Here is a 25,867-nt window from a genome sequence, read left to right as displayed (position 1 = left end):
AAAAAAAAAAATAAATAAAAATAAAAAAATAAATATATAAAAAAATAAAAGAGATAGCAGGGTTCTTGCGTGGAGGAGCCTTGAAGCTGGGAAGTTCCATGGCTGGCCTCTGCTCTGTCCTTCACTTTTTTGTCTCCTCTTGGTTCATCCTTTGATTAAAAGGGGTGCATGTCTGTCTTCTCCACCAGCCTGTAAGAACTTCTGATGGCCAGAATCAAACCTTACTTATCTTTGTAGGTGAGGTAACAAGGGCAGCTTGGTGTAGTTCACAGGGCATGGAGTTTGGTTAGAGGAGGTTGGACCAGGTCTTGCCTCTAAAACCTATTAGCAACTTCTTTCATCCTACATTACCTCATCTGGAAGAAAAGGGATACAGCATGTATACCTCACATGCTATTGAGAGCATTAAATGTGATGTTACCAGCCATTATCATTCTCACTGTCTAGAGTGCTGCACTGCATGAGATAGATGTAAGTTTGTAAACAGAAACATCACCACAAGATTTGAGAATTGCATGAAAATCCCTACCCTGAAAAATTTTCCTGATCTACTTACAGCCCCCCGCCTCATCCCAATCCTGATCACCAGCTGTGCTCATTTCCACTGAGCAGAGCACTGCTCCCTTAACTTTTTCCCATTTCAGTTCCCTCTGCTGGAAAGACAGACTCTTACAGTGGAGGCTGCACCTGTCTCTAACAGATGCTGAAAAGATAAATGAAAATGCATTTGTAGAATGCTTGGATTTCTTGGAGAAAGGGACCTCAGATATACGAGGTGCTTTTATGTGCTTAAAACAAAAAACTCATGTCAAGCCAGCACTGACGCAAACATTCCTTAGAATGCCAAGTGTGTGGTGTGTACTTGATGAATGATAAGCATAAAGATGATAGGCCTGTGCTTTTTTCCCCAGAGGGGAATTTGTTGTTTGAAATTCACCTATTGCAGAATCTTATTTGAGGGATGTGGATTTTCCTGTTATTGGAAGGAGGGTTTGACTCTTTCAGTCTGCTCTAAGTGAACATCAACTAACACCAGAAGATCCTAATCATGAAGGAACAGATTCACTGACAGTGCTCACATTTTAAACAAGAATGGCAAATCTGGATTACAAGGGATCAGAATGCCTCCCCTGCTTCAGCATTTCCAGGTTTGGGTGAAGGTTGCAGTTCACAAAAAGGATTGGATTGGCTCAAGAAACAAATCTGAGAAGAAAAAGCCTGATAGATTTCTGATAGAAAACTCTGTCCTAGGGGAGAGCAATGACTCAACTCTGCATAAATCATTATTTGGGCCCTGTGATGCTTTTCTGCTATTTAGAAGGAATTTGTTGTAGTGAGTGGCATCAAGCTACTATTTCCTGTTATACTGCTGGAAGTACTGGCTTCAGTTCACCAGAATCTCACACTGGAGATCGCCAAAAGGAGGAAAAAAAAACAAAAAAAGGAAAAGAAAAGAAAAAGAAAAAGAACTGTTTTATTCCAACCTAACAAACTAATTTGGGACTCGGTTCGATTTAGGATGGTTCTGAGACCACCAAGCTCATTATGACTTGGCATTTTATATTTGCAGAGGAGATTCTAATAATTTATTAATCCTTCCGTGACCTGAAGCTCCAGATTGAGCTTGTGAATAAAACAACAGGCCAGAGCTTCAACTAGCCCGAACTCCCTTTTTCTTTATCATATAAATTGGTAAGAAAAAGACTGCAATCTCCTCCCACCAACAAACAAATGGACAAAGCATATGAATAGACAATGGGAATAAGGAAAAAACCTGTTAGGAAAGAAGCTTATAGAAAGACATTCAACCTCACTGGTAATCAAAGCAATGCAAGGTAGATAACAAGAACCATTTTTCACCTATTAATTTAGGAAGAAAACTGGAAATAGCCAATGTTGGTAAGGCTGTGGTGAAACCAGTATTCATCCTGCACTGCCAAAGGAAAAGTATAAATTGACACAACCTTTTTGAAAGGCAATTTGGCAAGCATTAAATTATGTTCATATCCTTGACCCAGAAATCCTACTTCTGGGAATTTAAAGAAATATGTAAAAAAAAAAAAAAAAAAAAAAAAAAAAAAGAAAAGGTCACATGCACAGAATCATCCACTGCAGCACTGTTTATTAGAGTTATTATTAAGCCAGAAGCAACCTAAATGTCCTACAGGGGAATGGACACTTAGTAACAGTTATTAAAACATTAATGATCAAAATTCAACAGCAATAAGCAGAGTTGCTTATAACTAAACACAAAAAGGGTACACATCTGCAACCACGTAAAAACCGTTTTGTAACAGAAAAGAATGGAAAAAGATTACACAAAACAGGAGAATAGCTATGTTAGCCTGGTAAGGTTGTTAAGTGACTTTTCTTATTTCTACCCTTTCTGTAATGATGTTTCACCATTTTTACAATAATCTGTTTCAGAAAGAAAAAACCAGCTAAGCCAAAATAAACAAGTTACCTTCTTCATTATCAAAATCCGAGACATTTCCATCTGCCACATCCTTCTCTTTGAGGTAGTTCAGCAAAAACTGTTCAATGTCTTCAGCTGTGGTGGTGCTCTTCTCAAGAGTTGCTGGTCTTTGGTTCAAATGACTTCCCTCTTCTCCTAAACTTTGCTCTTGGAGGTGCCCGAGATTACCTGTGTCTGGGAACCACTGGGCTGTAAATAAAGTGTTAGAATGATCACCTTGGCTATTAACAACAGGCATGAGTACTTTATACATAGAATAAGCTCTCTGCCCTGGCCTGCACAGCCCCCACATGATTCAGTCCCTGCCTGGCTCCCTGGCCTCCCAGTTGCCCATTAACTCATCCTTTTCCAGTTCCCCCAATGCAGCAAGCATTTTCCTGTTTCAGAACTCTTGCATATGCCGTTCTCTCTGCCTGGAATACCTCCCATCTACTTCATATCTGGTTAACTCCAAGTCACTTTTCACATCTCAGAACACATAGAACTTGCCCAAAAAGACCCTCCCTTGACTCCCCTGTTTAACTTAGGTCACTTACATGATGTCTTATATAGCACTCTGCTCTTTCTCTTCATATCAGCTTATCACAATATGTGATTATATATTTGCGTATCTATTTATTTGTGTGTACTATTCAGTGTCTGAGCCCCCATCAGACTCTATGTTCCATTGGTCACCACTGGAAATCCAATAATGCCCAGTGTGGGTTCTAGCATCTCTATTCCTTCAACCAACTCAGCTCTAACTGCAATCATTTTTGTATGTCAGGGTTCCACAAAGGCTCTTAGGAGAGCAATTTGATACTCTTTCAAAAATTTAAACATAAACCCTTTAAACCAGCATTTTTTTCCAGGATTTCATCCTATTGATATGATGAGGCATGTCCAAAATGACCTACAAAGATATTGGGTGCTCAAAGTATATGCAAAAGAAAAAATACGCAAGATTGGCAAACACATCCAAGTGACACAATTCTGAGTACAGAATATACCACTCATTAGCAGAATACAGGCTTTACAGAGTCTTGAGGATGGATGGTCTCACATTGTATTTCTCACATAAAATGCTTCAGAAAGCCGGCCATTTTCTCTCCAAAGTCTTCCCTATTCGGTGATGCTCAAATACCTCTGGTAAGTCACCACAGAATAAACTTCAAACATCACCGGGTCCCGTGGTTTTCAAACTGGGCCTTGAGGAGCCTTAGGGCTTCACAGAAATGTCTCATGGATCACAACAGAGACGGTGGGCTACAGGCATGGGTTCCAGGGTCTCTATTCCTTCAAACAACTCAGCTCTAATTTCAATTATTTTTGTATATCAGGGTTCCCCAAAGGCTTCATTTCAAAAAAGGCTCTTAATACTTAAAGAATAAAACAACAACAACAACAACAAATCCCACAGCCTGAAAATCAGTGCTCTGGTCCAGTGCCCTTCTTTTGCAGACAGCTGGGAAAAAAACTCTGATAACCTTTAGCACCTGCTAATCTCCTTTTCATCAAAGAGCATCTGCACAGAGCAAGAGCAGCAGCAGATGGGAGATGACGGGGCCGGGCAACTTGGAGTATCAGAGAGCAAATGTGTGAGGTGTGAGCTGGAGGTTCCTACACCCAGGGATCCATTATGACATTCTTCAAACTGCATCCCCAGTTGTCTATCAGGTACTTAGTGCACTCTAAGGGATTGGTTCCCAAATAGTTAAAACCTGGACCCAGCATTTACACTGCTAAGACTAGATATGCTGCAAAGATTATTTCTAGATTCAAGGCTGGTGCCAGACATTAAAATGTCTTTGCTCACAAATGGCTTTTAAACATGAAAAGAAGCTCAATCTCACGTTTAATGCAAATTAAAACTATAATAAGGTGCTATTTTTCTCCTATTGGATTAGCAAAGATCAAAAGCTTGGTAATATACAGTGTGGGTGAGGGTGTGGCAAAATTGGCACTCTCGTACATTGCTGATGGAGTTTAAATTGGTACAACCTCTTAGAGAGCAATTTGATACTCTCTCAAAAATTTAAACGTAATACCCTTTAAACCAGCACTTTTTTTTCAGAAATTCATCCTATTAATATACTGAGACATGTCCAAAATGACCTACAAAGATACTCAATGCAGCATTTTTTTTTGTGGTGGCCAAAGACTGGAAATGACCAAAACGTCTACCAAGAAAGGACTGGTTAAATACACTATGGTGCAGACACATGATGGAATACTATGCAGCCATGAACAGAATGCAGCAGCACATTCTCCAAGTTGTGAAGTATGTGACATAAATACTTATTTTCAAAGCTACCCTATTTTTTTCTTGTTATGAATAATCAGCTAACCAGCCGTTGGGATTAAGCAGTAGTTAACTGATGCTTCTTGCCCTTACTGTGGCACCTAATGCTTTTTTAGTCACTGCATGTGACACACTATGTTAATGATAACTCAATTTCCTAAAGCTCTTACTGGGTTCTTCTAAGGCCTTTCAAAAGTTCTCTGAGAACACATTTCCACACCCATCTTAAAAGAGTGGACATCAGTCAGATAATTCGACGACAAACAGAAATGCCCACAAAAGGTGCTACTCTGATTTATGAGTGACTATACCAACTCCACCTGAGTACTACTTCCTGTTCGAAAAGCGAGTATATTCTGGGTTATTTCAAAACTTTCAGAAAAGCTAGCTCTAAGTTTGTTTCTGTTCCAAGGAAGCCCCAGAGTCAGTCTTAACCATCCAATTTTCCTTTCTGCAAGGGAGACCCTCTCCCTCCACCTCATTTTTTTTTTTAAAAGCGCTACAAAGCTACACAGGAGTCTTGACATTCCTCCTACAGAGATGACCGAAGACATCAGCAATCTAAGACAATTCAATTTTGAAGGCCCAAATTCAGATACCTCTTGAGAGATGTATTTCACAGGGCTTTTCCTAACCTACTTTTTAAAAATTTCAAACTGAAACATAGCATAGGTCGTTAAAGCAGTACAGGTGGGATATATTTGGCCCATGGAAGCCAGTCTTAGTCTGCATAAGCAACCAGTCAGTCCTATGAGGGGCTCCACGAGGGCAGGCCTAACTGGGTCTTATTCATGGCTGACTCCCCAGTGACTAGCCCACTACACAGGCTTCTAAGTGGCTGCAAAATAAAATCCAAACTCCTTCTCTTGCTCCATAAGGTCCTACCAGGATTTGTCCTTGCCCTTCTTTCTAACTTCATCTTGCAACACTCTCTACAAAGGCCTCTTTTCCATTCTCCAAAGACCCTTGCCCCTTCTTCCTTCTGGGCCTTCCCACCTGAATTTTTATTTTTATTTTTATTTTTGAGACAGAGTCTTCCTCTGTCACCCAGGCTGGAGTGCAGTGGTGCAATCATGGCTCACTGCAGCCCTGACCTCCCTGGGCTTAGGTGATGTTTCTGCTTCTGCCTCCCAAGTAGCTGGAATTACAGGCATGTACCGCCACTCCCAACTAATTTTTTTCCATTTTTAGTAGAGACGAGGGCATACTAGGTTGCCCAGGCTGGTCTTGAACTCCTGGGCTCAAGCAATCCGCCCACCTCAGCCTCCCAAAGTGTTGAGATTACGGGCGTGAGCCACGGCACCCGGCCTGAATGTTCTTAAAAATAAAAAATAAAAAAAATGTGATAGCCCCCTATGTGTTGATGGGCCTTTCTCATCCTTCAGGTTTTGGCTTTAGTGTTGCTTCCTCAGAGAGGCCCTCCCTGACCACTGAACTTATAGGAGCCTGTGCCTGTTACATCGAGGTGTTTATTTCCTTCACGGTGTTTATCAGAATCTGCAATGAGCTTGTCTAATGATTTGTTTACTTGTTTATCATCTCTCTTGCAGTGGCAGGGAAGTTCCATGAGTTTATTCATCTTGTTCTCTGCTCTATCTTCATTACTTAGCACAGTGTCTGACATATGGCAGGCACTCTTGAATGAATGAATGAAAAAAGGAATATTTATGCTCAACGTGAATGTTCATGCATGAATAAACAAACACTGGAAATGGCATTAGCTACAGGGCAGTGCACTGTCCCTGCCCGCCCCAGTTACCTTCCATGAGAATGTTTCTTACAAGGTCTTGGCTTTTTCAACTGACAAAATAAGGCCAGTGACCATCCCACCTGCCTCAGAGGCTATTAGCAGTACTGAGATAAATACTGGAAATATGCTCTTTAAATAAAAGGGACCCAGCTATACAGCTTATTATTTTCTCATTGAAAGACTGATTATCCAGTTGAAGGATTCCTTTTCTTATAATTGAAGTCCAAAATTTTGCCATTCCTTTTTTTGTTTGTTTGTTTTTGAGACAGAGTCTTGCTCTGTCGCCCAGGCTGGAGCACAGTGGCGTGATCTTGGCTTACTGCAAGCTCCGCCTCCCAGGTTCAAGCCATTCTTCTGCCTCAGCTTCCCAAGTAGCTGGGACTACAGGCGCCTGCCACCACGTCCGGCTAATTTTTTTTTTTTTTATTTTTTAGTAGAGACGGGGTTTCACCATGTTAGCCAGGATTGTCTCAATCTCCTGACCTCGTGATCCGCCTGCCTTGGCCTCCCAAAGTGCTGGGATTACAGGCATGAGCCACCGCGCCCAGCCAATTTTGCCATTCTAATAGTGGCTAACATCTTTGGCAAGCACCCAGTAGGATCAAAGGGAAGAAGAGAAACTCAAACCAACTCACACAATTAAAAGGTTAAAAAGAAGTTTCTAGACCTGCTCTGTCCAGTATGGTAGTCACTAGCTACATGTGGCTATTAAAATTAAGTGAAATATAGAACTCAGTTCCTCAGGCGCACGAACCACATATGTATAGTAGTAACTGTACTGGATAGAACGAATAAAGATTATTTCTATCATCACAGAAACTTCTCTTAGTACTGTTCTAGACTATATGTGACTGAATAATTCATGTTATATCTGTTCTTCATTAGCATAGATACCACTAACACTATGCACCATCAGAAGCAGTCTGGTATATTGGAAAGAACAAAACTGTCAAAAATCCTGATTTTATCATTTATTAATTGTGTGACCCTGGCTAAGTAGGATGTCACTGACCCTTAGTTTTTCTTATTTATAAAGTAGAAATAATATTTAGATTTATTCTGCAGGGTTTATATCCTGGCATAGAGCAGGAGCTCAATAAATGGTAGAGATTACTGAAAGTATAAAAGATAAACAGTGAAACCCCACCATAACCTATGGGACTGGAGAGAAAATGATTAAAATGTCCTCCATAGCATCACCACAAACAATGCAAAAAACGAGGCTTAGCAAACTAGGAGATTGAGTCCTGTCCCCCACACATCAGCATTAAAAAGGGCTCTCAATGTACCTAATGCTGCCATCAGAGCATGCAGAACACTGACAAAGGAAGCAGCTCTCTTATCGTAAAATTGGTCCAGGGTGGCCAAGACATCTTGAACCACATCTGCCACCAAAGGAAGCAGGTTAGCATCTGAGTTTCGCAGCATGACTTCCAGGACCTTTGGGGTATGAGGGTGCAGAGCAAGATGACGCAGATTTAAAGAGATCCCATTCACTAAGTAGTCTGAATTTTGATTGATCAGGTGCTGCAGGGAGTCGTAGCCACAAGCATGGCAAATGTCCATCATGGTGCTGGTAGCCACCTGACTAATGAGTAGGGTTTGGTCTCCAGCCTTCTCCAGTACTGGATAAAGGGCTGACATCAAGAGCAAACAGAAGTCTTTTCCTAGTGCATATGCAAACTGGCCAATTCCTTCCAACTGAATGCATATTTGCCAGATGTTACTGTTCATGGAGCAAATAGTGGGACTTGGCTTTGAGAAGGCTAGAAAAGATGTAACTTGGCAGGTGTGTTCACCAGATGTGATGGCCTGGAGGCCTGGGTGCTCCATCATCAGCTCCTCTCCCATTTCCTCAGTTTCAAGACAGGTAACCAAATACCAATTTTCTTGACTTGTGTATTCTTCAAGTATAGATGTCACAATCTCTCTCAGTTCCTCTGGGTTTGTTTTAATATGTTTTTCGTGAAGGTCCTCGACTTCCAGCCCAGCCGCCCCTGTAACCAGTTCATTAAGGATCATGGCAGCTTGCTTCCGGTAAACCACAGATTGATGGTAAAGTTCCATAAAGTGATCCGCAAGCAAATAAAGATTCCCATAATAACCAAGTAGCTGACAAACCTGCCTCAAGAGCATGAAGATTCTCTCATCAGTGAAGAAGCGGAAATATCTCCTCTGGATGTGGTTCCAAGGCTGTGCGGCTGAGGTCTTTGGAGAAGCATTCAGATCATCAGAGTTCCAATGCCGTTCCTCAACAATCTTGATGTCAGCCACGTCTAGCTCTAGAACTTGGATGAGTGCTTTGGAAAGGCGCTGGAGATGGGCCACAGAGTTGAGGACAAAGTTTATTTTTGGGCCCAAGAGTTTCAGATAACCAAGTAACAAGGAAAGAGTAGAGAATTTGCCCTGGTCATCTTGGGAGTTCATTAGGCGAGGAAGAGATGTGGCAAGGGAATGCAGGCTTTCTGACAAGATGTCAGTGAGGGCTTTGTTGCCCACCACTACTTTTTGATCTGCAAAATGTCTCAGAACTTTACTGCACTGGGCTTGGACTTCAGGACTCTCATCATTTACTAGTCCCACTAAGGCCTTCAGAAGGGGACCAGCACATTCGACCAATGATTGACTGCACTTCAGAAGAAGGTCCTCCACAAGTTCTACCAGTTCCAGCCTCACCTTCCAGTGTGGGTGAACAGAAACACACTCAATTATCTTTTTAATAAGGATAGTCAACTTGTCGCCAGTGTTTTTTACCCAATCTGCTTCCCTGTAAACCATCAGCTCCGCTACTCTGTGCTCAACTGCAGGTTTTGCTTGGACCTTTGAGATTCTTTTGAGCTGTTCATCAGCCATAATGAAGCTCACTGTCTTGTAAAAGATCTTTAGGGAAGATACGACAATGCTGTGACCTTGTTTAAAGTCTCCCGTGATAACCCTGGTCAGTGCAGTTGAGATTCCAGGTAAAAAAGAGGCAAACAAATCCCCCAGCTGCTTTTGTTCAAGTTCATCCAACGACCTTGGATGATCCTGACAATCACACTGCAAGAGTAGAACCTGTAAACATTTTAAGGCGGCAATTTTAATTTGCTTTGATTTCTCCTGTTCTGCAAGGCCTAACAGTAAAGATACAGCAAATCCTAAACGTGGCAGAATGGAGGGCTCATAAAAAGTCAGAATGATGTCCCCATAAGCTGAGTGCATTAATGTGCTAAGTCCCTGGATCACAGCCAATTTCAACTCCTCGGACACAGCCGCAGTTTTCTGGGAGCTGGGTGAATACAGACAAGCAGAGAGTTCTGAAAAGAGTTCCTGGAGAAGCTCTTGTTCTTTCACACATGTTGAAGAAAGGACAAATGTGAGGCATTCCACCACACTCTGGATCAAACGCTCTCTTTTGGGACCTGGGGTCTTCAGGGTAAATCGCAGAGGGAAGAGGATGTACTGCTGAAGTTCCTGAAGGGCACTGTCACTCACAGCTTGTAGTCGTGTCTGCAGATGCTCCACATTCTCCACTGTCTGGGTCTTTGTGAGCTGAACACAGACTGGACGTAAGACACCAAAGGCCTCCTCAGGAGTATCAAACACTGCCATTGTGCAGCAGCCTTCCCCTCACTGAGGAAACATCCTGCAGGCTGGAGGAAGGAAACTGTTCAGTAAAAATGTTAAGTTCAAAGCAAGTATGAAATGAACTTGCATTCATTCATTCAACAGACATTTACCGGGGGTCTATGTGCCAGCCACTGCACAAGGCACTAGGGGTGCAATGAAACTGAGCCCCCTGTCTAGTGAGGGAAGTGTATGTACAGTTACAATAAAGTCTCTTCAGGATTAGGACAGGCCTAAGCTTACAGTCCTGAGTGTGGAAGTCATAGGCCTAAGGAAGCCAGGATGGGTCTCACAAGAAAATTATGCTCGAGGCAAGACTTGAGGGAGGAAGGAATAGGAATCTGTGGACTATTTTCAGGAGTTTGGATTTAAACCTTCAGGTTTCATCTTTTTAAAACTGAGGCATACGTATGGTAAAATGCACTATCTTAATGTACAGCTCAGTGAATTTTTGTGTATGTATAGAACAATGTAACCACTTCCGGAAGTAAGATACAGAATAATTCCAACAACCTAGAAGGCTCCTCATGTCCTTTTGCAATTGTTTCCTATTTCCCCTGCCTGGAGGTAACCACTCTTATGACTTCTATCACTACAGACATGTTTTGCCTGTTCCTGTCACTAAGAGGTTTAAAGCAAGGGGTGATATGGTCAACTTTATGCACTGAAAAGATTCCCCAGGAGCCTGTAATATGGGAGAAGGATCAGAACTGGGTGAGACTGACAGCAACATAAAGCGAAAGGGGGTACCCAGAGAGATAGGAAAACTGGGAGCACACACTATCACAGAACACACGGGAGAAGACAGAGTCCAGCAGGATGGAAAGATGGACAGCAGGCAGGCAAGCAGGCAAGCAGGCAAAGGAGAAAGGATTATAGGAAAGCAAAGAGCAACTTAATATCTGAGAGTCTGTCTTTTTTTTTGTGAAGAGAAATTCAAAGTCATGGGCTGACAGTGAACAAGGAGAAGGATAAACAGAGGGCTTGAGGAGACAAATAAAAGTCTCAAATACTCCCTTTGGGGAAGCAGAGCATGCTGGGAAGACTTATAAAAGTGTGGCCCAAGGGTACTGAGGACTGAGCTGAGTTGGAGACTATAAATGTGTATAACTGTAAAATATCGGCATTGGATGGAGGCTTAGAGATCATCTAGTCTGGTGGTCTTGTGGTCTTTCTTTTTTCTCTGCTTGCTGGGGGCTTTTGAAGAGATGATAAGAAAGTGCTTGTGCTGCTTCTCTCTACCCCCAATTCCATGAACACTCCCAAACTCGGTGGCTATAGATTGGCAGGCAAGTCATGCCAGCGGGTGTGAGCAAGGCCTGCTCAGTCCAGAGAGAGAGCTAGTGCCAAATTTCCCCTTGGAGGGACTCTGATACGCTGGAGAGTCTAGTCTAGTGACCTCCCTGGAACCCTACGAGGAAGGGCACTTTTCGTCTCTGTGAAGCTTCGTTGGTGTGTATCTCATGCTCTCTGCGCCCCCAAGAAGCCAGAGAAGGGAAGAAGCTTGACTCTTCCCTATCTCAGGCTAGAAAAATGCCACACGTGGCAGCCACAAAGCTTGGCTGGGGACTAATGACATCCCATGTGCACTGGCTCATACACTGATGAACCAGAGGCTGCTTTGCCACCTCCCTGCCTGAGATACTGGTAGTTGGATCAAGAAGTAGGAAAGGAAGAGAACTGCTTAATGGGATCCAGCAGTCAGGGGTAGAAAAAGCATTTGAGCACTCCTTGAGGTGGTGAATCTTAGATTAACAGAACCAGAAAAAGAGGCAGATAAGAATTTTAATAATAATAATAAAAAGACCAAGTTCAATTATGACACCAAAGATGTCTCTTAGAATTAAAAGCATAATTTTCCACACACAAAAAAAGCTCCAGTGATGAAATTTGTAAAAAGATAGTTAATTGCCGAAACCCAATTAGTGGCCTAGAAGATCAAGTAGACCTATCTTACCCAAAGCAGGGATGCAGAGATGCAAACTGTGAGACTCGGAGGACAGATCTGAAGAACCACCATGTAAGGGGAAATTTGAAAGGAGAAACATTTCCCTTAGCTGCAGAAAGATTTATCTGGAGACCGAAAAGCCTGAAGGATACACACCTGACCACATTCTGGTAAAACTCCTTCACTCTACATATGAAGAGAAAATCACATATGCTTTGAGGAGGAAATGACAAATAACAAATAAAAGAAAAAGAAACTGGCTTTGAACACCTCATTGGCAACAATGGATGCTAGAAGACAGTGGAATAGCACCTACTTACTGCAAATAAAGGATTGTGGCCTCCAAATGCCACTGGGGATGTTCTTCTGTCAAGATGGAAGAACAACATGCAAGAGAGGGTATCACCCACATATCCCATCAGAAGAAGATACTTACACCGCTAAGGAATTTTTTTCTTCTGGTATGGAGAATTTTCTTCATATACAATGTTTAAATGGAAGTCTGGTATACAAAATGGACAAAATCAGAGGGTGTCTTGTAAAATCTAGGGTGAAGGCAATGGCCTAGGGCTCTTTCTCTTATTTCACTGTAGGAGTTTCAAGAAGATAACTTGGGGTCCGCCCCCCGACAGGGTGGTGGTTCCTAAACTACATTCTCAGATTATATAACAAAAACCATAATAGAGCTAATGAAATGGGAATACACAGTATGTCTAACATTGACCTCATTGCTTTCTGCCATATTCCCTTGGTGATTTGTAGTCAAGCTAGAAACCCTAGGATCTCTGTTTTCTTTCACCCCCTCTTAATCCCAACATTCCCTATATTTCATCAATTCCACCCCTTTGACACCTTTCAAATCTGTTGATGATGACAACCAGTGTGTTTCATATTGGGTCAACTCTCAGTTTCCTTTCTGGCCCTTTGGCTTGATTCTTGCCCTCCTCGAATTCACATTTCACAATGACACTTAAGTAATCTTTCTAAAAGAAAAATCTGATCGCAATTCTCTAGGCTTAATTCTTAAACTGCTCTCCATCCTGCATGAAGGGCAGATACTTCTAGGTAGCAGCTATACCTAAGCATTACCATGGCATACAGGGCTCTTCACCATCAGGCTTCTGCCTGTCTTGCCAACCTCATTTTTCATTGCTCTACCACTTTGATCTCTAACCTGCAATCATGTAAAATTTATAAAACTTGCAATTTTCTAAACAGGTGGTGCTAGTTCACATTTGTCTCCTTTTTCCTACCCCTGTACACACCTCCATGACAGTATTTGGCATGCTGCATTATTTGTGTATATGTCTGTCTTACCTACTTTAGACTAGAGGCTCTGAGAGGGCAGGGCAATCCTATACTTAGAAGCTAGAAGAGCATCTGGCACATGGCAAGCCCTCAAAAACATCTGTACAGATTCTGCTTCCAAGTAGGATATGGTATGGTTTGGCAGGCTAATACTCCTGCCAATGACTAGAAAAAGCCAAATAAATTACAAAAATCATTTCTTAAAGCATCCAATACTTGTGGAAGCAACAAGGACTAGATGGACTAACAGACGGAGAATGTTCAGAGGGAATCAACAATCAATAGCTTATGTGTGTGTATGTGTGTGTGCACCTTTGGTGTGTGCGCATGAGCCTTTGGTGTGTGCGCATGAGCCTTTGGTGTATTTGTTGATCCTGGACATGGGTTTGGGATTAGGGTGTGGTTATCACTGGGGAAAGAGAAACCACAATGGTTTTAATGGTCACCTGGGGCTGGAGAGACAAAACTGCAGTCTTGAGGGACCTCAAAATACCCAACTTCTGGAAGAAGGCTGCTGCTGGAGACAACCCAGTAGAGATTTTGGTATTCTTCAAAGCTGGGGTAACAAAACTGGAGATTTGATGGACTTGAAATACTTACTTGGTTGGGGTCTTCCTCAAGACATTTAGTCAATTTTGAAATGATGTGAAGTAGTGGTAGGCTAAATAACTAAGCTGAAAATCTTAGGGGCAGAAGTGAACCTCCTAAAGCCTTTCATGTCTAAGGAGACAAACAGCCTATTAGGCTTTCAACTGAAAGCCCTGGAGGACCATACTCTAATAAGGATGAACCAAAGCAAGTTTGGGGCTTACCAGGATTGCAACCCAGCAGTGACCCAGCTCAATCCCTGAAATACGTCAGATTAGACTGAAGTATTTAGTTAACAGAAGAAAGGGGCAAGCCTTGATGGCGGAAGATATATGCAGCCACTATGATTCTTTTATATAATGTTTGGTATATAATAAGTTTTTTAAGCATGTGTGGAGGTAAATGCACACAGCTAGTAATCAAGAGAAAAAACAGACATTAGAAGCAGACCTATGGATGGCCCAATTACTGAAGTTTAGTAGTCAAGAACTTTGAAATAACCAAGATTAATAAAGTCAAGAAACAGAGGAAAAGACCAAAATAAATGAAAGGATAAATAATTCTACCACAGAATTGGCTGAAATCTATAAAAAAAAAATCAAATGGATACTTTACAACTGAGAACTACAGTATCTATAATTAAGAATTTAATATAAGATATTAACAGTAAATTGGACTTAGCAGGAGACAAGATTAATGATTTGGAAGACAGGTCAACAAAAAATATTCAAACTCAATTAGAAAAATGAATGGTAAACACAGATAAGAACATAAAAGACATGTGGAATAAAGACATGAATAAATGAGTCTTAGAAGACAGCATAGAGCAGAAGCAATACTAAAATGTTCAAAACAAATGAAAGAGATCAACCCACAGATTTAAGAAACTCAGCAACCCAATTATTTGGCCAATACAAAGAAAAGAACACAAGACATCATAGTCAAACTGCTGAAAAACAAAGAAAAAGAGGAAAACCTTAAAAAGCAGTGAAGCAATAAAAATGACAGCTGACTTCTCAAAAGAATGACAAAATCCAGGAGTCAAGAGAATGCTATCTAAAGAAAATAACTCCCAACTTTTTTTTTTTTTTTTTTAATCTATGGCCTAGGGAATCAACTTTGAATTTTATAGCCTATAAAAACAACATCTTTCAATAAAAAGGTAAGGCTGGGCATGGGTGGCTCACGCCTATAATCCCAGCACTTTGAGAGGCTGCGGTGGGTGGATCACTTGAGCCCAGGAGTTCGAAACCAACCTAACCAACATGGCGAAACTCGATTGCTACAGAAAATACAAAAATTACCTAGGTGTGGTGGTGTGCACTTATAGTCCCAGCTGCTAGGGAGGCTCAGTTGGAAGGATCGATTGAGCCTGGGAGGTTGAGGCTGCAGTGAGCTGTGATTGTGCCACTGCACTCTAGCCTCAGTGACAGAGTGAGCCCGTCTAAAAAAAAAAAAAAAACAAGGGTGAAATTAAGATATTTATGACAAACAAAACCTGAGGGAATTCATTGCTATCAGGGCAACACTAAAAGAAAAAACAATGTAAGAAAATAAACCTAGACAGAAGCATGGAACTATAAGAGGGAATGAAGAAAATGAAATAGATAAATATAAAAAAATTAACTGTACAAAACAATAACTATTATGTCTTCTGTAGTTTGTGTATATATAAAACTAAAATGCAAGACAAGAATAATTCACAAAAGGTAGGGAGGGGGAAGGAGTTAAGTGTCTAAGAGTCTAGTAGTACAACGAAGTGATAAAATAATCTGTATTAGACCATAACATGTCAAGATGTTAAATGCATGTTGAAATCTGTAGAGTAAGCTCTAAAATAATTGTAAAAGAATACCTACCTAACAAGATTACAGGGCAGTAAAAAATGGGATACTATTTTTGATTAATCAAAAAAAGGGCAAAAATGCAAAAAAAAAGAAATAAAACTAGTGAGCCAAATTGAAAACAAAAAGTAAGATAGCAGACAGAAGTCTGAAGTACACTAAAACAGCGATTACATTTGTGCAGAGTTTCTCAACAGCAGCACTATTGACATTTTGGGTGGGATAATTACTTGTTGGTGGAGGGCTGTCTTGTGCATTGTGCATTGCAGGGCATTTAGCAGCATCCTTGGCCTCTGCATCTTGGCCATCCATCTGCTGCTAGTAGCACTAACCCAGGTGTAACAAACAAAAATGTCTCCAGACATTGCTAGATGTCCTGTCAAGGACAAAAATTGTCCCTGGATTTGGTACCATTGGTAGAGTCAGCATAATCTTAATCAAAATCCCAGTAGGATTTCTGCAGAAATATGATGAGTCTAAAACTGATAGAGAAATGCAAAGGACCTAAAATAGAAAAGACAATCTTCAAAAAGAAGAATGCAGTTAGAGAACTTACACTAACTGATTTCAAGGTTTACTATAAAGACATGATAATTAAAGGACAGTGTATACTTGGCATAAAGAAAGATGAACTGAACAGAGTTCAGAAATAGATCACACATAGAATAGAGAGTCCAGCTATAGACCTACACATCTGACAAATGTGACAGTAAAATGAAGGGGTGAAAAGAATGGCCTTTTCAATTAAAGGTGCTATGTCACTTGGCTACTCATATGAAAAAAAATATATATATGTATTTTGATTACATCACATCATATTTAAATGTGAAATGTAAAACAATATAAAGCTTTCCAAAGGAAACAGACAAGAACATCTTTTTGATCCTGGAGTAGGCAAAGATTTCTTAAATAGGACACAAAAAGAAAAAAACTGATAAATTGGACTACCTTAAAATTTAAGAACTTCTCTTCATCAAAAGACACTATTAAAGAGTGAAAAGGCAATTCATAAAGTGACAGAAGATACTTGCTATATATCTGACAAAACACTCATATCTATAATATACAAAAGATTTTTAAAAAATCATTTAAAAAAGAAAAGACAACCTAATAGAAACACGAAAAAGGACTTGAATAGACATATCACAAAAAAGGATAGCCAAATAGCCAATAAACATATGACAAGACTTTAAATATCATTAGTCAGGAAAATGCAATTTAAAACCACAATAAAGTATCACTACACATTCATGAGAAGAGCTAAATTGAAAAAAGGGAAAATACTAGGTGCTGGCAAGGCTATAAAGCAACTAAAACTCTCATTCAATGCTGGTGGGAGTATAAATCAGTGCAGGTAGTACGGAAAACTTGTTGGCAGTATCCATTATTTCAAAGGTGAATATATATATGCTCTATGATCTAGCAATTCCATTCTTTGATATATACCCAATAGAAATGTATATATAAGCTTATCAAAAGATGTATTCTGGAATTCACTATACACAATCACCCTAAAATGAAAACTACCCCAATGCCTATCTGTAGTAGAATGGATAAATAAACTGTAGTACACTCTCTCTATGAAATGACTATACAGATGAAGATTTACCACAATCAGAGATCTTCAAAAGACTGGGTTATAGGCTCAGAAATATATAAACCAGCTTTCTCTAAGGAAGACAGCATAACACATTGCTACTTTGGCATAACACATTGCTACTTTGACATGACTATAAAAGGCAATCATATAGTTTTATGGGATGGCCATGAAATCACAGTTGTGTGACAATATGTCAATTACAGAAAGAATTGTTTAGAGATTTAGAACCTTAGGAATCCTAGATTCTATTCCTATAAAATGCAACGCTGATTACTTAGAGTGGTGCTGCACCAAAGTTTGATATTTATAACCAACAGCAACACTGCTACCCATGCTTACTACTCATCTCCTTTCCTTGCCTTTAAAATTTTCCTCCTTAGCACTTCACACCAGCTGTCAAACCAGATTATCTACCTGTTTGTTTACTGTTTCTCTCCCTTCACTAGAATACTAGAATCAGTGATTTTTGACTGGTTTCTTAATTGCTTTCAGCACAGAGTAGGTATTCAATAAATGCTCGTTGAATTAGTGGTCATAATGCAAGATCTGGTTCTGTCATTTGTAGAGCGCTGATATCAGCTATTCTGAACTGTATTCTAGACAAAACCTGCCATGCTCTTCTTCTCTTGGGGTGAGTTTTTCCTGCATGTAGTTGATCTCGTCTACACTGGGAGGGTCCTGCTAGATTCATTCTCATGGGGTAATCATAGTTATAGATTTGGCTGTACTCCAGCCCACTTTTAGGCTATTTCCAGAACTGGGACAGAGGGAACATGTATATATTCTCTCTATACATGCTTTCCCTTCTGAAGAACAAGTCGTAAGATGAAATAGGTACTTGTTCAATAATCCATCTGGTTGCAGTGTTCAGAGTACACCAGCGGACTGATCTGGGTTCTAGCCCTGGCTCTTACAGTACCTGGCTGTGTGATTTCCATGAATTTTAGCTTCTTCAATATAAAATAAACTTATGGATAAGACAATCTCCAAAATTTCCACCTTTGAATAACTAGCCTATGGAAAGAACAACTGGGTTTAGAGCCCAGAGATAGGAGTTCAGATGTAAGAATCACCAATACAAGTTCTCGAATAGGAGGAAAACATTTTTCTTTTGTTGTTGAAAAAACCCCCATCAGGCAATGTGCTAGGTATTTAATGTATTTCTCATCCACAAGCTGAGCAGCACAAGGCTCAGAGAGGTTCAGTGATGTCCACACAGCAAGCAGGTGTCAGACTTGGGATTCATCTCAAGCCTGCCTGACCCCAAAGGCTGTATGTACTCTTCCCACTATACCAGAGGTTCCCAACCTGGCTGTTTATCAGAATCAAGGAGGAACAATTTAAGTACAGATTCCTGGGCTCCACACCAGATCTACGGAATCAGAATCAATGTGGTGGGGGAGCAGGTATGCCTGGGAATCTACAATTTTAAAACTTTGCAAGGTCAGTCCCATGGCCAGTGAGGTGTGGGAACCTTGCACTGTATATATTCTCTATGTGCTTTCCCTTCTGAAGAACAAGTCGTATGATGAAATAGGTTCTTGTTCAATAATCCATCTGGTTGCAGTGTTCAGAGTACACTGGAGGACTACTATCTTGGGTTAAAATGATGAGTTTACTTCTCTCCCCAGCTGAACGGTATAGTGTTACAGCTTTACTTGTGGTTTCCCCAGCACCGGCTGGTGTCTGCCAAGCAGTTCCCACTCACTATTTGTTTAATAAATAAGTAAATGAAGCTGGATAAACATTAACCCTTTAGCATATTCTGAAGTTTTGCTGATTACTACTCATCTTTCCCTCTATCTAGAAATGTTTCCTTAGCATATACTATTTGCCATACAGTGTGCTAAATTCTTGACAAGCGAAGAGAGATACAACGTTAACCAGAGAGGCTAACACTGTAAGGGAAGTGTACTGCAGAACAGGAAGAACATGCGGAGGAGGGGAATCAAGGAGACTTCCCATACATATTTCCGGAGATTACTCTAGGCTCACATAATGCTTAGTTTACAGCTGTCCCTTATAGAAAATATGTGAAGCTGTGCCTTGTATTACACTAATACTATGTGCCTGTTCCCTCTACTAGACAGGGCCTTTTTTGCTAGGCAGTACATTTCTAAAAAAGGGATTCTTAACTTAGAAGAGGGTGTACATAGAATATATATACAAACGACCTCCTGCCCTCCGCCCATTTATGACCTGGCACTGGAAACTGGGTAAGTTCTTCAGGTAACTAATGTATGTTTGCATATTCCACTTATTTATAAATATTAATATAAACAAAAATTCTGCTCACACACACACATGAATATAAATAGAAAACTTAAGCTTCTGGGGAGATGGAGTAGGCATACATTTCCCTATTCTTTTTGTTAAGTATAACTAAAACCCCTGGACATTATATATAAAGCAAATACAAAAAGAATGCAGACTGGTTAGGGACCCCAGGACCTGGGGAGTGACACAGTGCTAAGTTCCCTGGGTTTTCTTTTTGCCTCATAGACCCAAGCCCTGGAGCTGAAGAAGCTGGCAACCTGGAAGCACCAATGGGCACAGACACAAAAACCCCAACAAAAACCTGCTCTCTCTAGCCAGAGGAGTAGGGGAATGGGCACCCTCGCAAGACAAAAAACTTTTGGACAACAAACACTCTACTCCAGCCAAACACTACAGAAAATAAGGCGGCCTCCACCCACGGTGGCAAAGGCTGATTGGAGAGCCTAGACTCCCACTCTCATAAGTCTGTAATGAGGCACCCTCAACACACCTGTAAGGATGGTGTGAAAGAAGACAAAGTAGGGGCAGGCATTCCATCTCCACCAGCCCCAGTGTCAGTGGAGACCACACAGGGAGCCTAAACTTCCACTCCTACTTGGCAGTAATGAGGTAGCATCACAGGAGACCTTGTCAGGACTTTCACCACTGCCCAGTAGTAATGATGCCACCTCCACTGCAATGTCAGTGGAGCCCAAGTGGGCAGTTGGGACTGCCACACCCACCCAGCAGTACACCTCCACTCAGCAGTAGTGGGGAGACCTTTTTCTTGGGTGTCAATAGAGGCTGAGTGAGGAACTTGGACTTCTACCTCTACCTGGCAGTGATGATGTATGGACCCCCTTCTCCTACCAGGAATGGTGTCAGAGATTGTTTAGTCTAAACATTAGACTAAACAGCCTAAACAGACAAAACAGCGTCAACAGATGTCTCAGAACATTATACAGAAATGTACAAATCTCAATATAAAAATCACTCATACCAGGAACCAGGAAGAACTCAGACTGAATGAAAAAAGACAATCAGTAGGCTGTGGTGGCTCACACCTGTAACCCGAGCACTTTGGAAGGCTGTGGCTGGTAGATCACCTGAGGTCAGGAGTTCAAGACCAGCCTGGCCAACATGGTGAAACCCTATCTCTACTAAAAATACAGAAATTAGTCAGGTATGGTGGTGCGCGCCTGTAATCCCAGCTACTTGGGAGGCTGAGGCAGGAGAATCACTTGAACCCGGAAGGTGGAGGTTGCAGTGAGCAGACATTGTGGCATGGCACTCCAGCCTGGGCAACAAGAGCGACACTCCATCTCAAAAAAAAAAAGAAAAAGGACAATCAACACATGTCAACACCAAGATGACAAAGAGACAAAGATGTTAGAATTATCTAATAAAGACATTAAAGCAGCACGATTAAAATGTATTGATAAGCAATTATGAATATACTTCAAACAAATGAAAGAATAGAAAGCCTCGACAAAGAAATAGAACATATAAAGAAACAAGTGAAAATTTTAGAACTGAAAATTTCAGTAACAAAGAAAAACCTCAGTGGATGGGCTCAACAGCAGAATGGAGGGAAGAAAAAAATCTGTGAGCTGGAAGATGGAACAATAGAAATTACCCAATCTGAACAATAGAGAAAAAACTACTGAAAAATATATAAACACAGCTTCAGGGAACCTGTGGGACCAAGAGGGCAGGCTGAAAAAGTACTCAGAAGAAATAGTGGCTGAAAACGCCACGAAGTTGGCAAAGACATAAATCTATATATCAAGAAGCTGAGTGAACCCCAAAGAAATTTATCCCAAGACTCTTCATAATTTAATTTCTGAAAACTAACAACAAAAAATATTGAAAGCATCCAGAGAAAAGTTATACCTTGTCTACAGAGAAAAAACAATTTTTTTTTTTTGAGACAGAGTATCATTCTGTCACCCAGGCTGGAGTGCAATGGCGCCAAATCCATTCACAGCAACCTCCGCCTGCCAGGTTCAAATGATTCTCCTGCCTCAGCCTCTCAAGTACTTGGGATTACAGGTGGGCACCAGCACTCCCGGCTAATTTTTGTATTTTTAGTAGAGGTAGGGTTTCACCATGTTGGCCAGGCTGGTCTCAAACTCCTGGCCTCAAGTGATCCACCCACCTTAGCCTCCCAAAATGCTGGGATTACAGTGTGAGCCACCATGCCCAGAGGGGAGAAAACAATTCTAATGACAATCTCATCAGAAACCATGTAGGCCAGAAAGAAGTTACACAATAATTTTCAGGTGCTGAAACAAACAAACAGTCAACACAGAACCATATACCCTGCAAAAAATGTGCATCAGAAATGAAGTGGAAATCAAGACTTCTGAGAAGAAGGAAAACAAAGAGAATTTGTCACCAGCCGACTTACTGTAAAAGAATGGCTAAAGAAAGTTCCCTAAACAGAAAGAAAATGATAAGAAATCCTGGAACATTAAGGGGGAAGAAAGAACATGGCATAAAAAATATGTGTAAATGCAACGGGCTTTCCTTATCCTCTTGAGTTTTCAAAATATGTTTGACAGCTGAAGCAAAAATTGTAATGCCGTCTGACATGGTTCTAAATGTATGCAGAGAAAACGTTAAGACATTATATGATAAATGGAGAGAGTAAAGAGACATAAAAGGAAATAAAGTTTCTATACTTTGCTAGGTAAAGGTAAGTTATGTACACACAATGTAATACCTAGAGGGACCACTAAAAGGGCTACATACAAAGAGATACACTCAAAAACATCACAGATAAATCACATGGAATTCTAAAAAACATTCAAGTAACCCACAGGAAGGCTAGAAAAAGAAAGCAGATAAATGAAAAAGAGAATAAACAGAAAGAAACAAAATATAGTCATCCCTCGGTATTCACCAGAGACTGGTTCCAAGACTCCCATGGATACCAAAATCAGAGGATGTTGAAGTCCCTTATAGAAAATAGTGTAGTATTTGCATATAACCCATGCATATCCTCCCATATATTTTAAATCAACTCTAGATTATTACAAAACCTAACACAATGTAAATGTTATGTAAACGGTTGTTACATTATATTGTTTTTAAATCTGTATTATTTTTATTGTTGTATTGTTATCTTTTTTACTTTTTATTTTTTTCAAATACAGTTGACCCTTGAATAGTGTGGGGGTTAGGAGTGCCAACCCCCTCGAACAGTCAAAAATCTCTACAAATTTTGACTCCCCAAAAACTTAACTATTGACAGCCTACTGTTGACTGGGAAGTCTTACTGATAACATAAACAGTTGTTTAACATAAATTTTTTATGCTGTATGTATTATATGCTCTGTTCTTACAATAAAACAAGCTACAGAAAAGAAAAATATTATTAAGAAAATCACAGGCCGGGCCTGGTGGTTCACGCCTGCATCCCAGCACTTTGGGAGGCTGAGGTGGGCAGATCACCTGAAGTCAGGAGTTCAAGACCAGCCTGGCCAACATGGTGAAACCCCGTCTCTACAAATATACAAAATTTAGCCAGGCATAATGGCAGGTGCCTGTAATCCCAGCTACTCAGGAGGCTGAGGTGGGAGAATCACTTGAACCCAGGAGGCGGAGGTTGCAGTGAGCCAAGATAGCACCACTGTACTCTAGCCTGGGTGACAGAGCAAGGCTCCATCTCAAAAAAAGAAAGAAAGAAAGAAAGAAAGAAAGAAAGAAAGAAAGAAAGAAAGAAGAGAAGAAGAGAGAGAGAGAGAGAGAGAGAAAGAGAGAAAGAAAGAAAGAAAGAAAGAAAGAAAGAAAGAAAGAAAGAAAGAAAAAAAAAGAAAATCACAATTACTATTCATTAAGTGGAAGTAGATCATTACACAGGTCTGTCTTCATCTTTGCCTTCACCTTGAGTAGGCTGAGGAGGAGGTGGGTTGGCAGAAGGGAAAGAAAATCTGCATATAAATAGATGGCCACAGTTCAAATCTGTGTTGTTCAAGGGTCTACTGTATTTTCAATCCACAGTTGACTGAATCTACAGAGGCAGAACCCATGAATACAGAGGGTCAACTATAATTGTATTAAGTATAAAAGGTCTGAATACATCAATTAAAAGACTGAGATTGTCAGAGTGGATTTAAAAACATGATCTAACTACATGCTGACTATAAGAAACTCACTATGCAGAATTATAGAGGCTGATTGAAAATCAAAGGATGGAAAAAGATATTATCATGCAAACATTAATCAAAGGAAAGTAAGAGTAGCTATATTAGCACCAGATAAAGTAGACTTCAGAGCAAAAGAAGAAAAAAATTACCAGAGACAGAGTACAATGAATAACAGGTATATCTACTAAGAACATATTGCAATCTTAAAATGTATATGCTGCAAAATGTGTGAAACAAAAATGGATAAAACTAAAAGGAGAAACAAATTCACAAGAATAGATGGTGGTGACTTCAATATTCCTCTCTCAACAATGGATAGAATAACCAGACCAAAAATCAGCAAGGATATAGAAAAACCACCACCATCAACCAACAGGATCTATGACATTTATAGAACACTCCATCCTACAATAGCAGACTACACATTCTTTTGTTGTTGTTATTTGTTTTTTTAGATAGGATCTCACTCTATTGCTCAGGCTGCAGTGCAGTGGCTTGATGATGGCTCACTGCAGCCTCAATTTCCTGAGCTCAAGCAATCCTCCCACCTCAGTGTTCTGAATGGCTGGGACTCCAGGTGCATGCCACTATGCCCAGCTAATTTTTGTATTTTTTAAAGACCGAGTTTCGCCATGTTGCCCAGGCTGTTCTTGAACTCCTAGGCTCAAGTGATCCTCCTGCCTTGACCTCCCAAAGTGTTAAGATTACAGGCATGAGCTACGGTGCCTGGCCCACATTCTTTTCAAGTGCTCATAGAACATAAGAGAGATGATTATCCTGCCATAAAACAAACCTCAACAAATTTAAAAGAACTGAAATCACACAGAGTGACATTCCCCAGCCACAATGAAATCAAGCTTGAAATCACTCACAGAGAGTTAACAGGAAAATCTCCAAATACTTGGAAACTAAACAACACGTTTCTAAATAATCCACGGAACAGAGAGGAAACCTTAAGGGAAATTAGAAAAAAAAATAGGGAAATGAATGAAAATGAAAATATAACACACCAAAATCTGTGGATACAGCTATAGCCATGCTGAGATGTAAATTAATAGTACTAAGTCATATATTAGAAAAGGGGGGAAGTCTCAAATAAAAAAGGCAAACTCCTACCACAAGAACCTAGACAAAGTAGAGCAAAATAAAGCAAGCAGAATAAGGAAATAATAAAGAGCAGAAACTGACAAAACTGAAAACAGAAAACAGAGAAAGTCAATGAAATAAATAACTGGTCCTTTGAAAAGGTCAATACAATTGACAAACTTCTAGCAAGATTGACAAGCGAGTGAGTGAGCGAGAGAGAGAAAGAGAGAAGAGAGAGAAGAGACACTGATATTGGAAATTACCAATATCAGTAATGAAACGGGATAGTACTACAGACCCTGCAGACATATGGGAATGCTATGATTTGAATATCTGTCCCTTCCAAAACTCATGTTGAAATTTAATTCCCAATGTATTGAGAAGTGGAGTCTTTGTAAGCCCTCATAAATGCCCTCATAAATGGATTAACGGGTTATCATGGGAACTGGTGGCTTTATAAGAGCAAGACAGACCTGAGCTAGCACACTAGGCCCCCTGGCCCTGTGATATCCTGCACTGCCTTGGGACTCTGCAGAGTCCCCACCAGCAAGAAAGTTTTTTACCCGATGTGACCCCATGACCTTGGATTTCTCAGCCTCCATAACTGTAAGAAATACATCCTTCTTCTTTATAAATTACCCAGTTTCAGGTATTCTGTTATAAGCAACAGAAAACAAAGACAGGGAATACCACAAATAGCTTTACCCATATAAATTTGACAACTTTGATGAAGTGGTTAATTCCTCAAAAAACACAACCACAATATGAAAGAGATTATTTTAACAGCTTTATAACTTTTAAAGAAACTGAATTTGTCACTTAAAAACTCCAGAAAAAAAAGGAAGAAGGGAAGGAAGGGAGGGAGGGAGGAAGGAGGAGGGAGGGAGGGAGGAAGGAGGAGGGAGGGAGGGAGAGAAGCAGGGAGTGAAGGAGGGAATCTCCAAACCAAGATGGTTTCATTGGAGAATTACAC

At 40.5% G+C, this 25,867-nt stretch overlaps 1 protein-coding gene across 1 annotated transcript in view; it reads right to left on the bottom strand.

Annotated features, from left to right (window-relative positions):
* TTI1 (TELO2 interacting protein 1) overlaps positions 1 to 25,867 on the bottom strand; it is a 48,491-nt gene that overhangs the window by 19,497 nt on the left and 3,127 nt on the right. The window contains exons 2-3 of the mRNA XM_003253562.2: positions 7,797 to 10,139; positions 2,465 to 2,665 (exon numbers count right to left, since the gene is read on the bottom strand). Of these exons, the coding sequence (XP_003253610.2) occupies positions 2,465 to 2,665; positions 7,797 to 10,098 (2,503 nt within the window). The 5' untranslated portion in view covers positions 10,099 to 10,139. The remainder of the gene's footprint in view (positions 1 to 2,464; positions 2,666 to 7,796; positions 10,140 to 25,867) is intronic.

The sequence above is a fragment of the Nomascus leucogenys genome, chromosome 13 (assembly GCF_006542625.1).
Source record: "Nomascus leucogenys isolate Asia chromosome 13, Asia_NLE_v1, whole genome shotgun sequence".
NCBI lineage: Eukaryota > Metazoa > Chordata > Mammalia > Primates > Hylobatidae > Nomascus > Nomascus leucogenys.
Note: the sequence above shows the minus strand (reverse complement) of the source record. Positions and strands in the feature narration are given on the sequence as shown.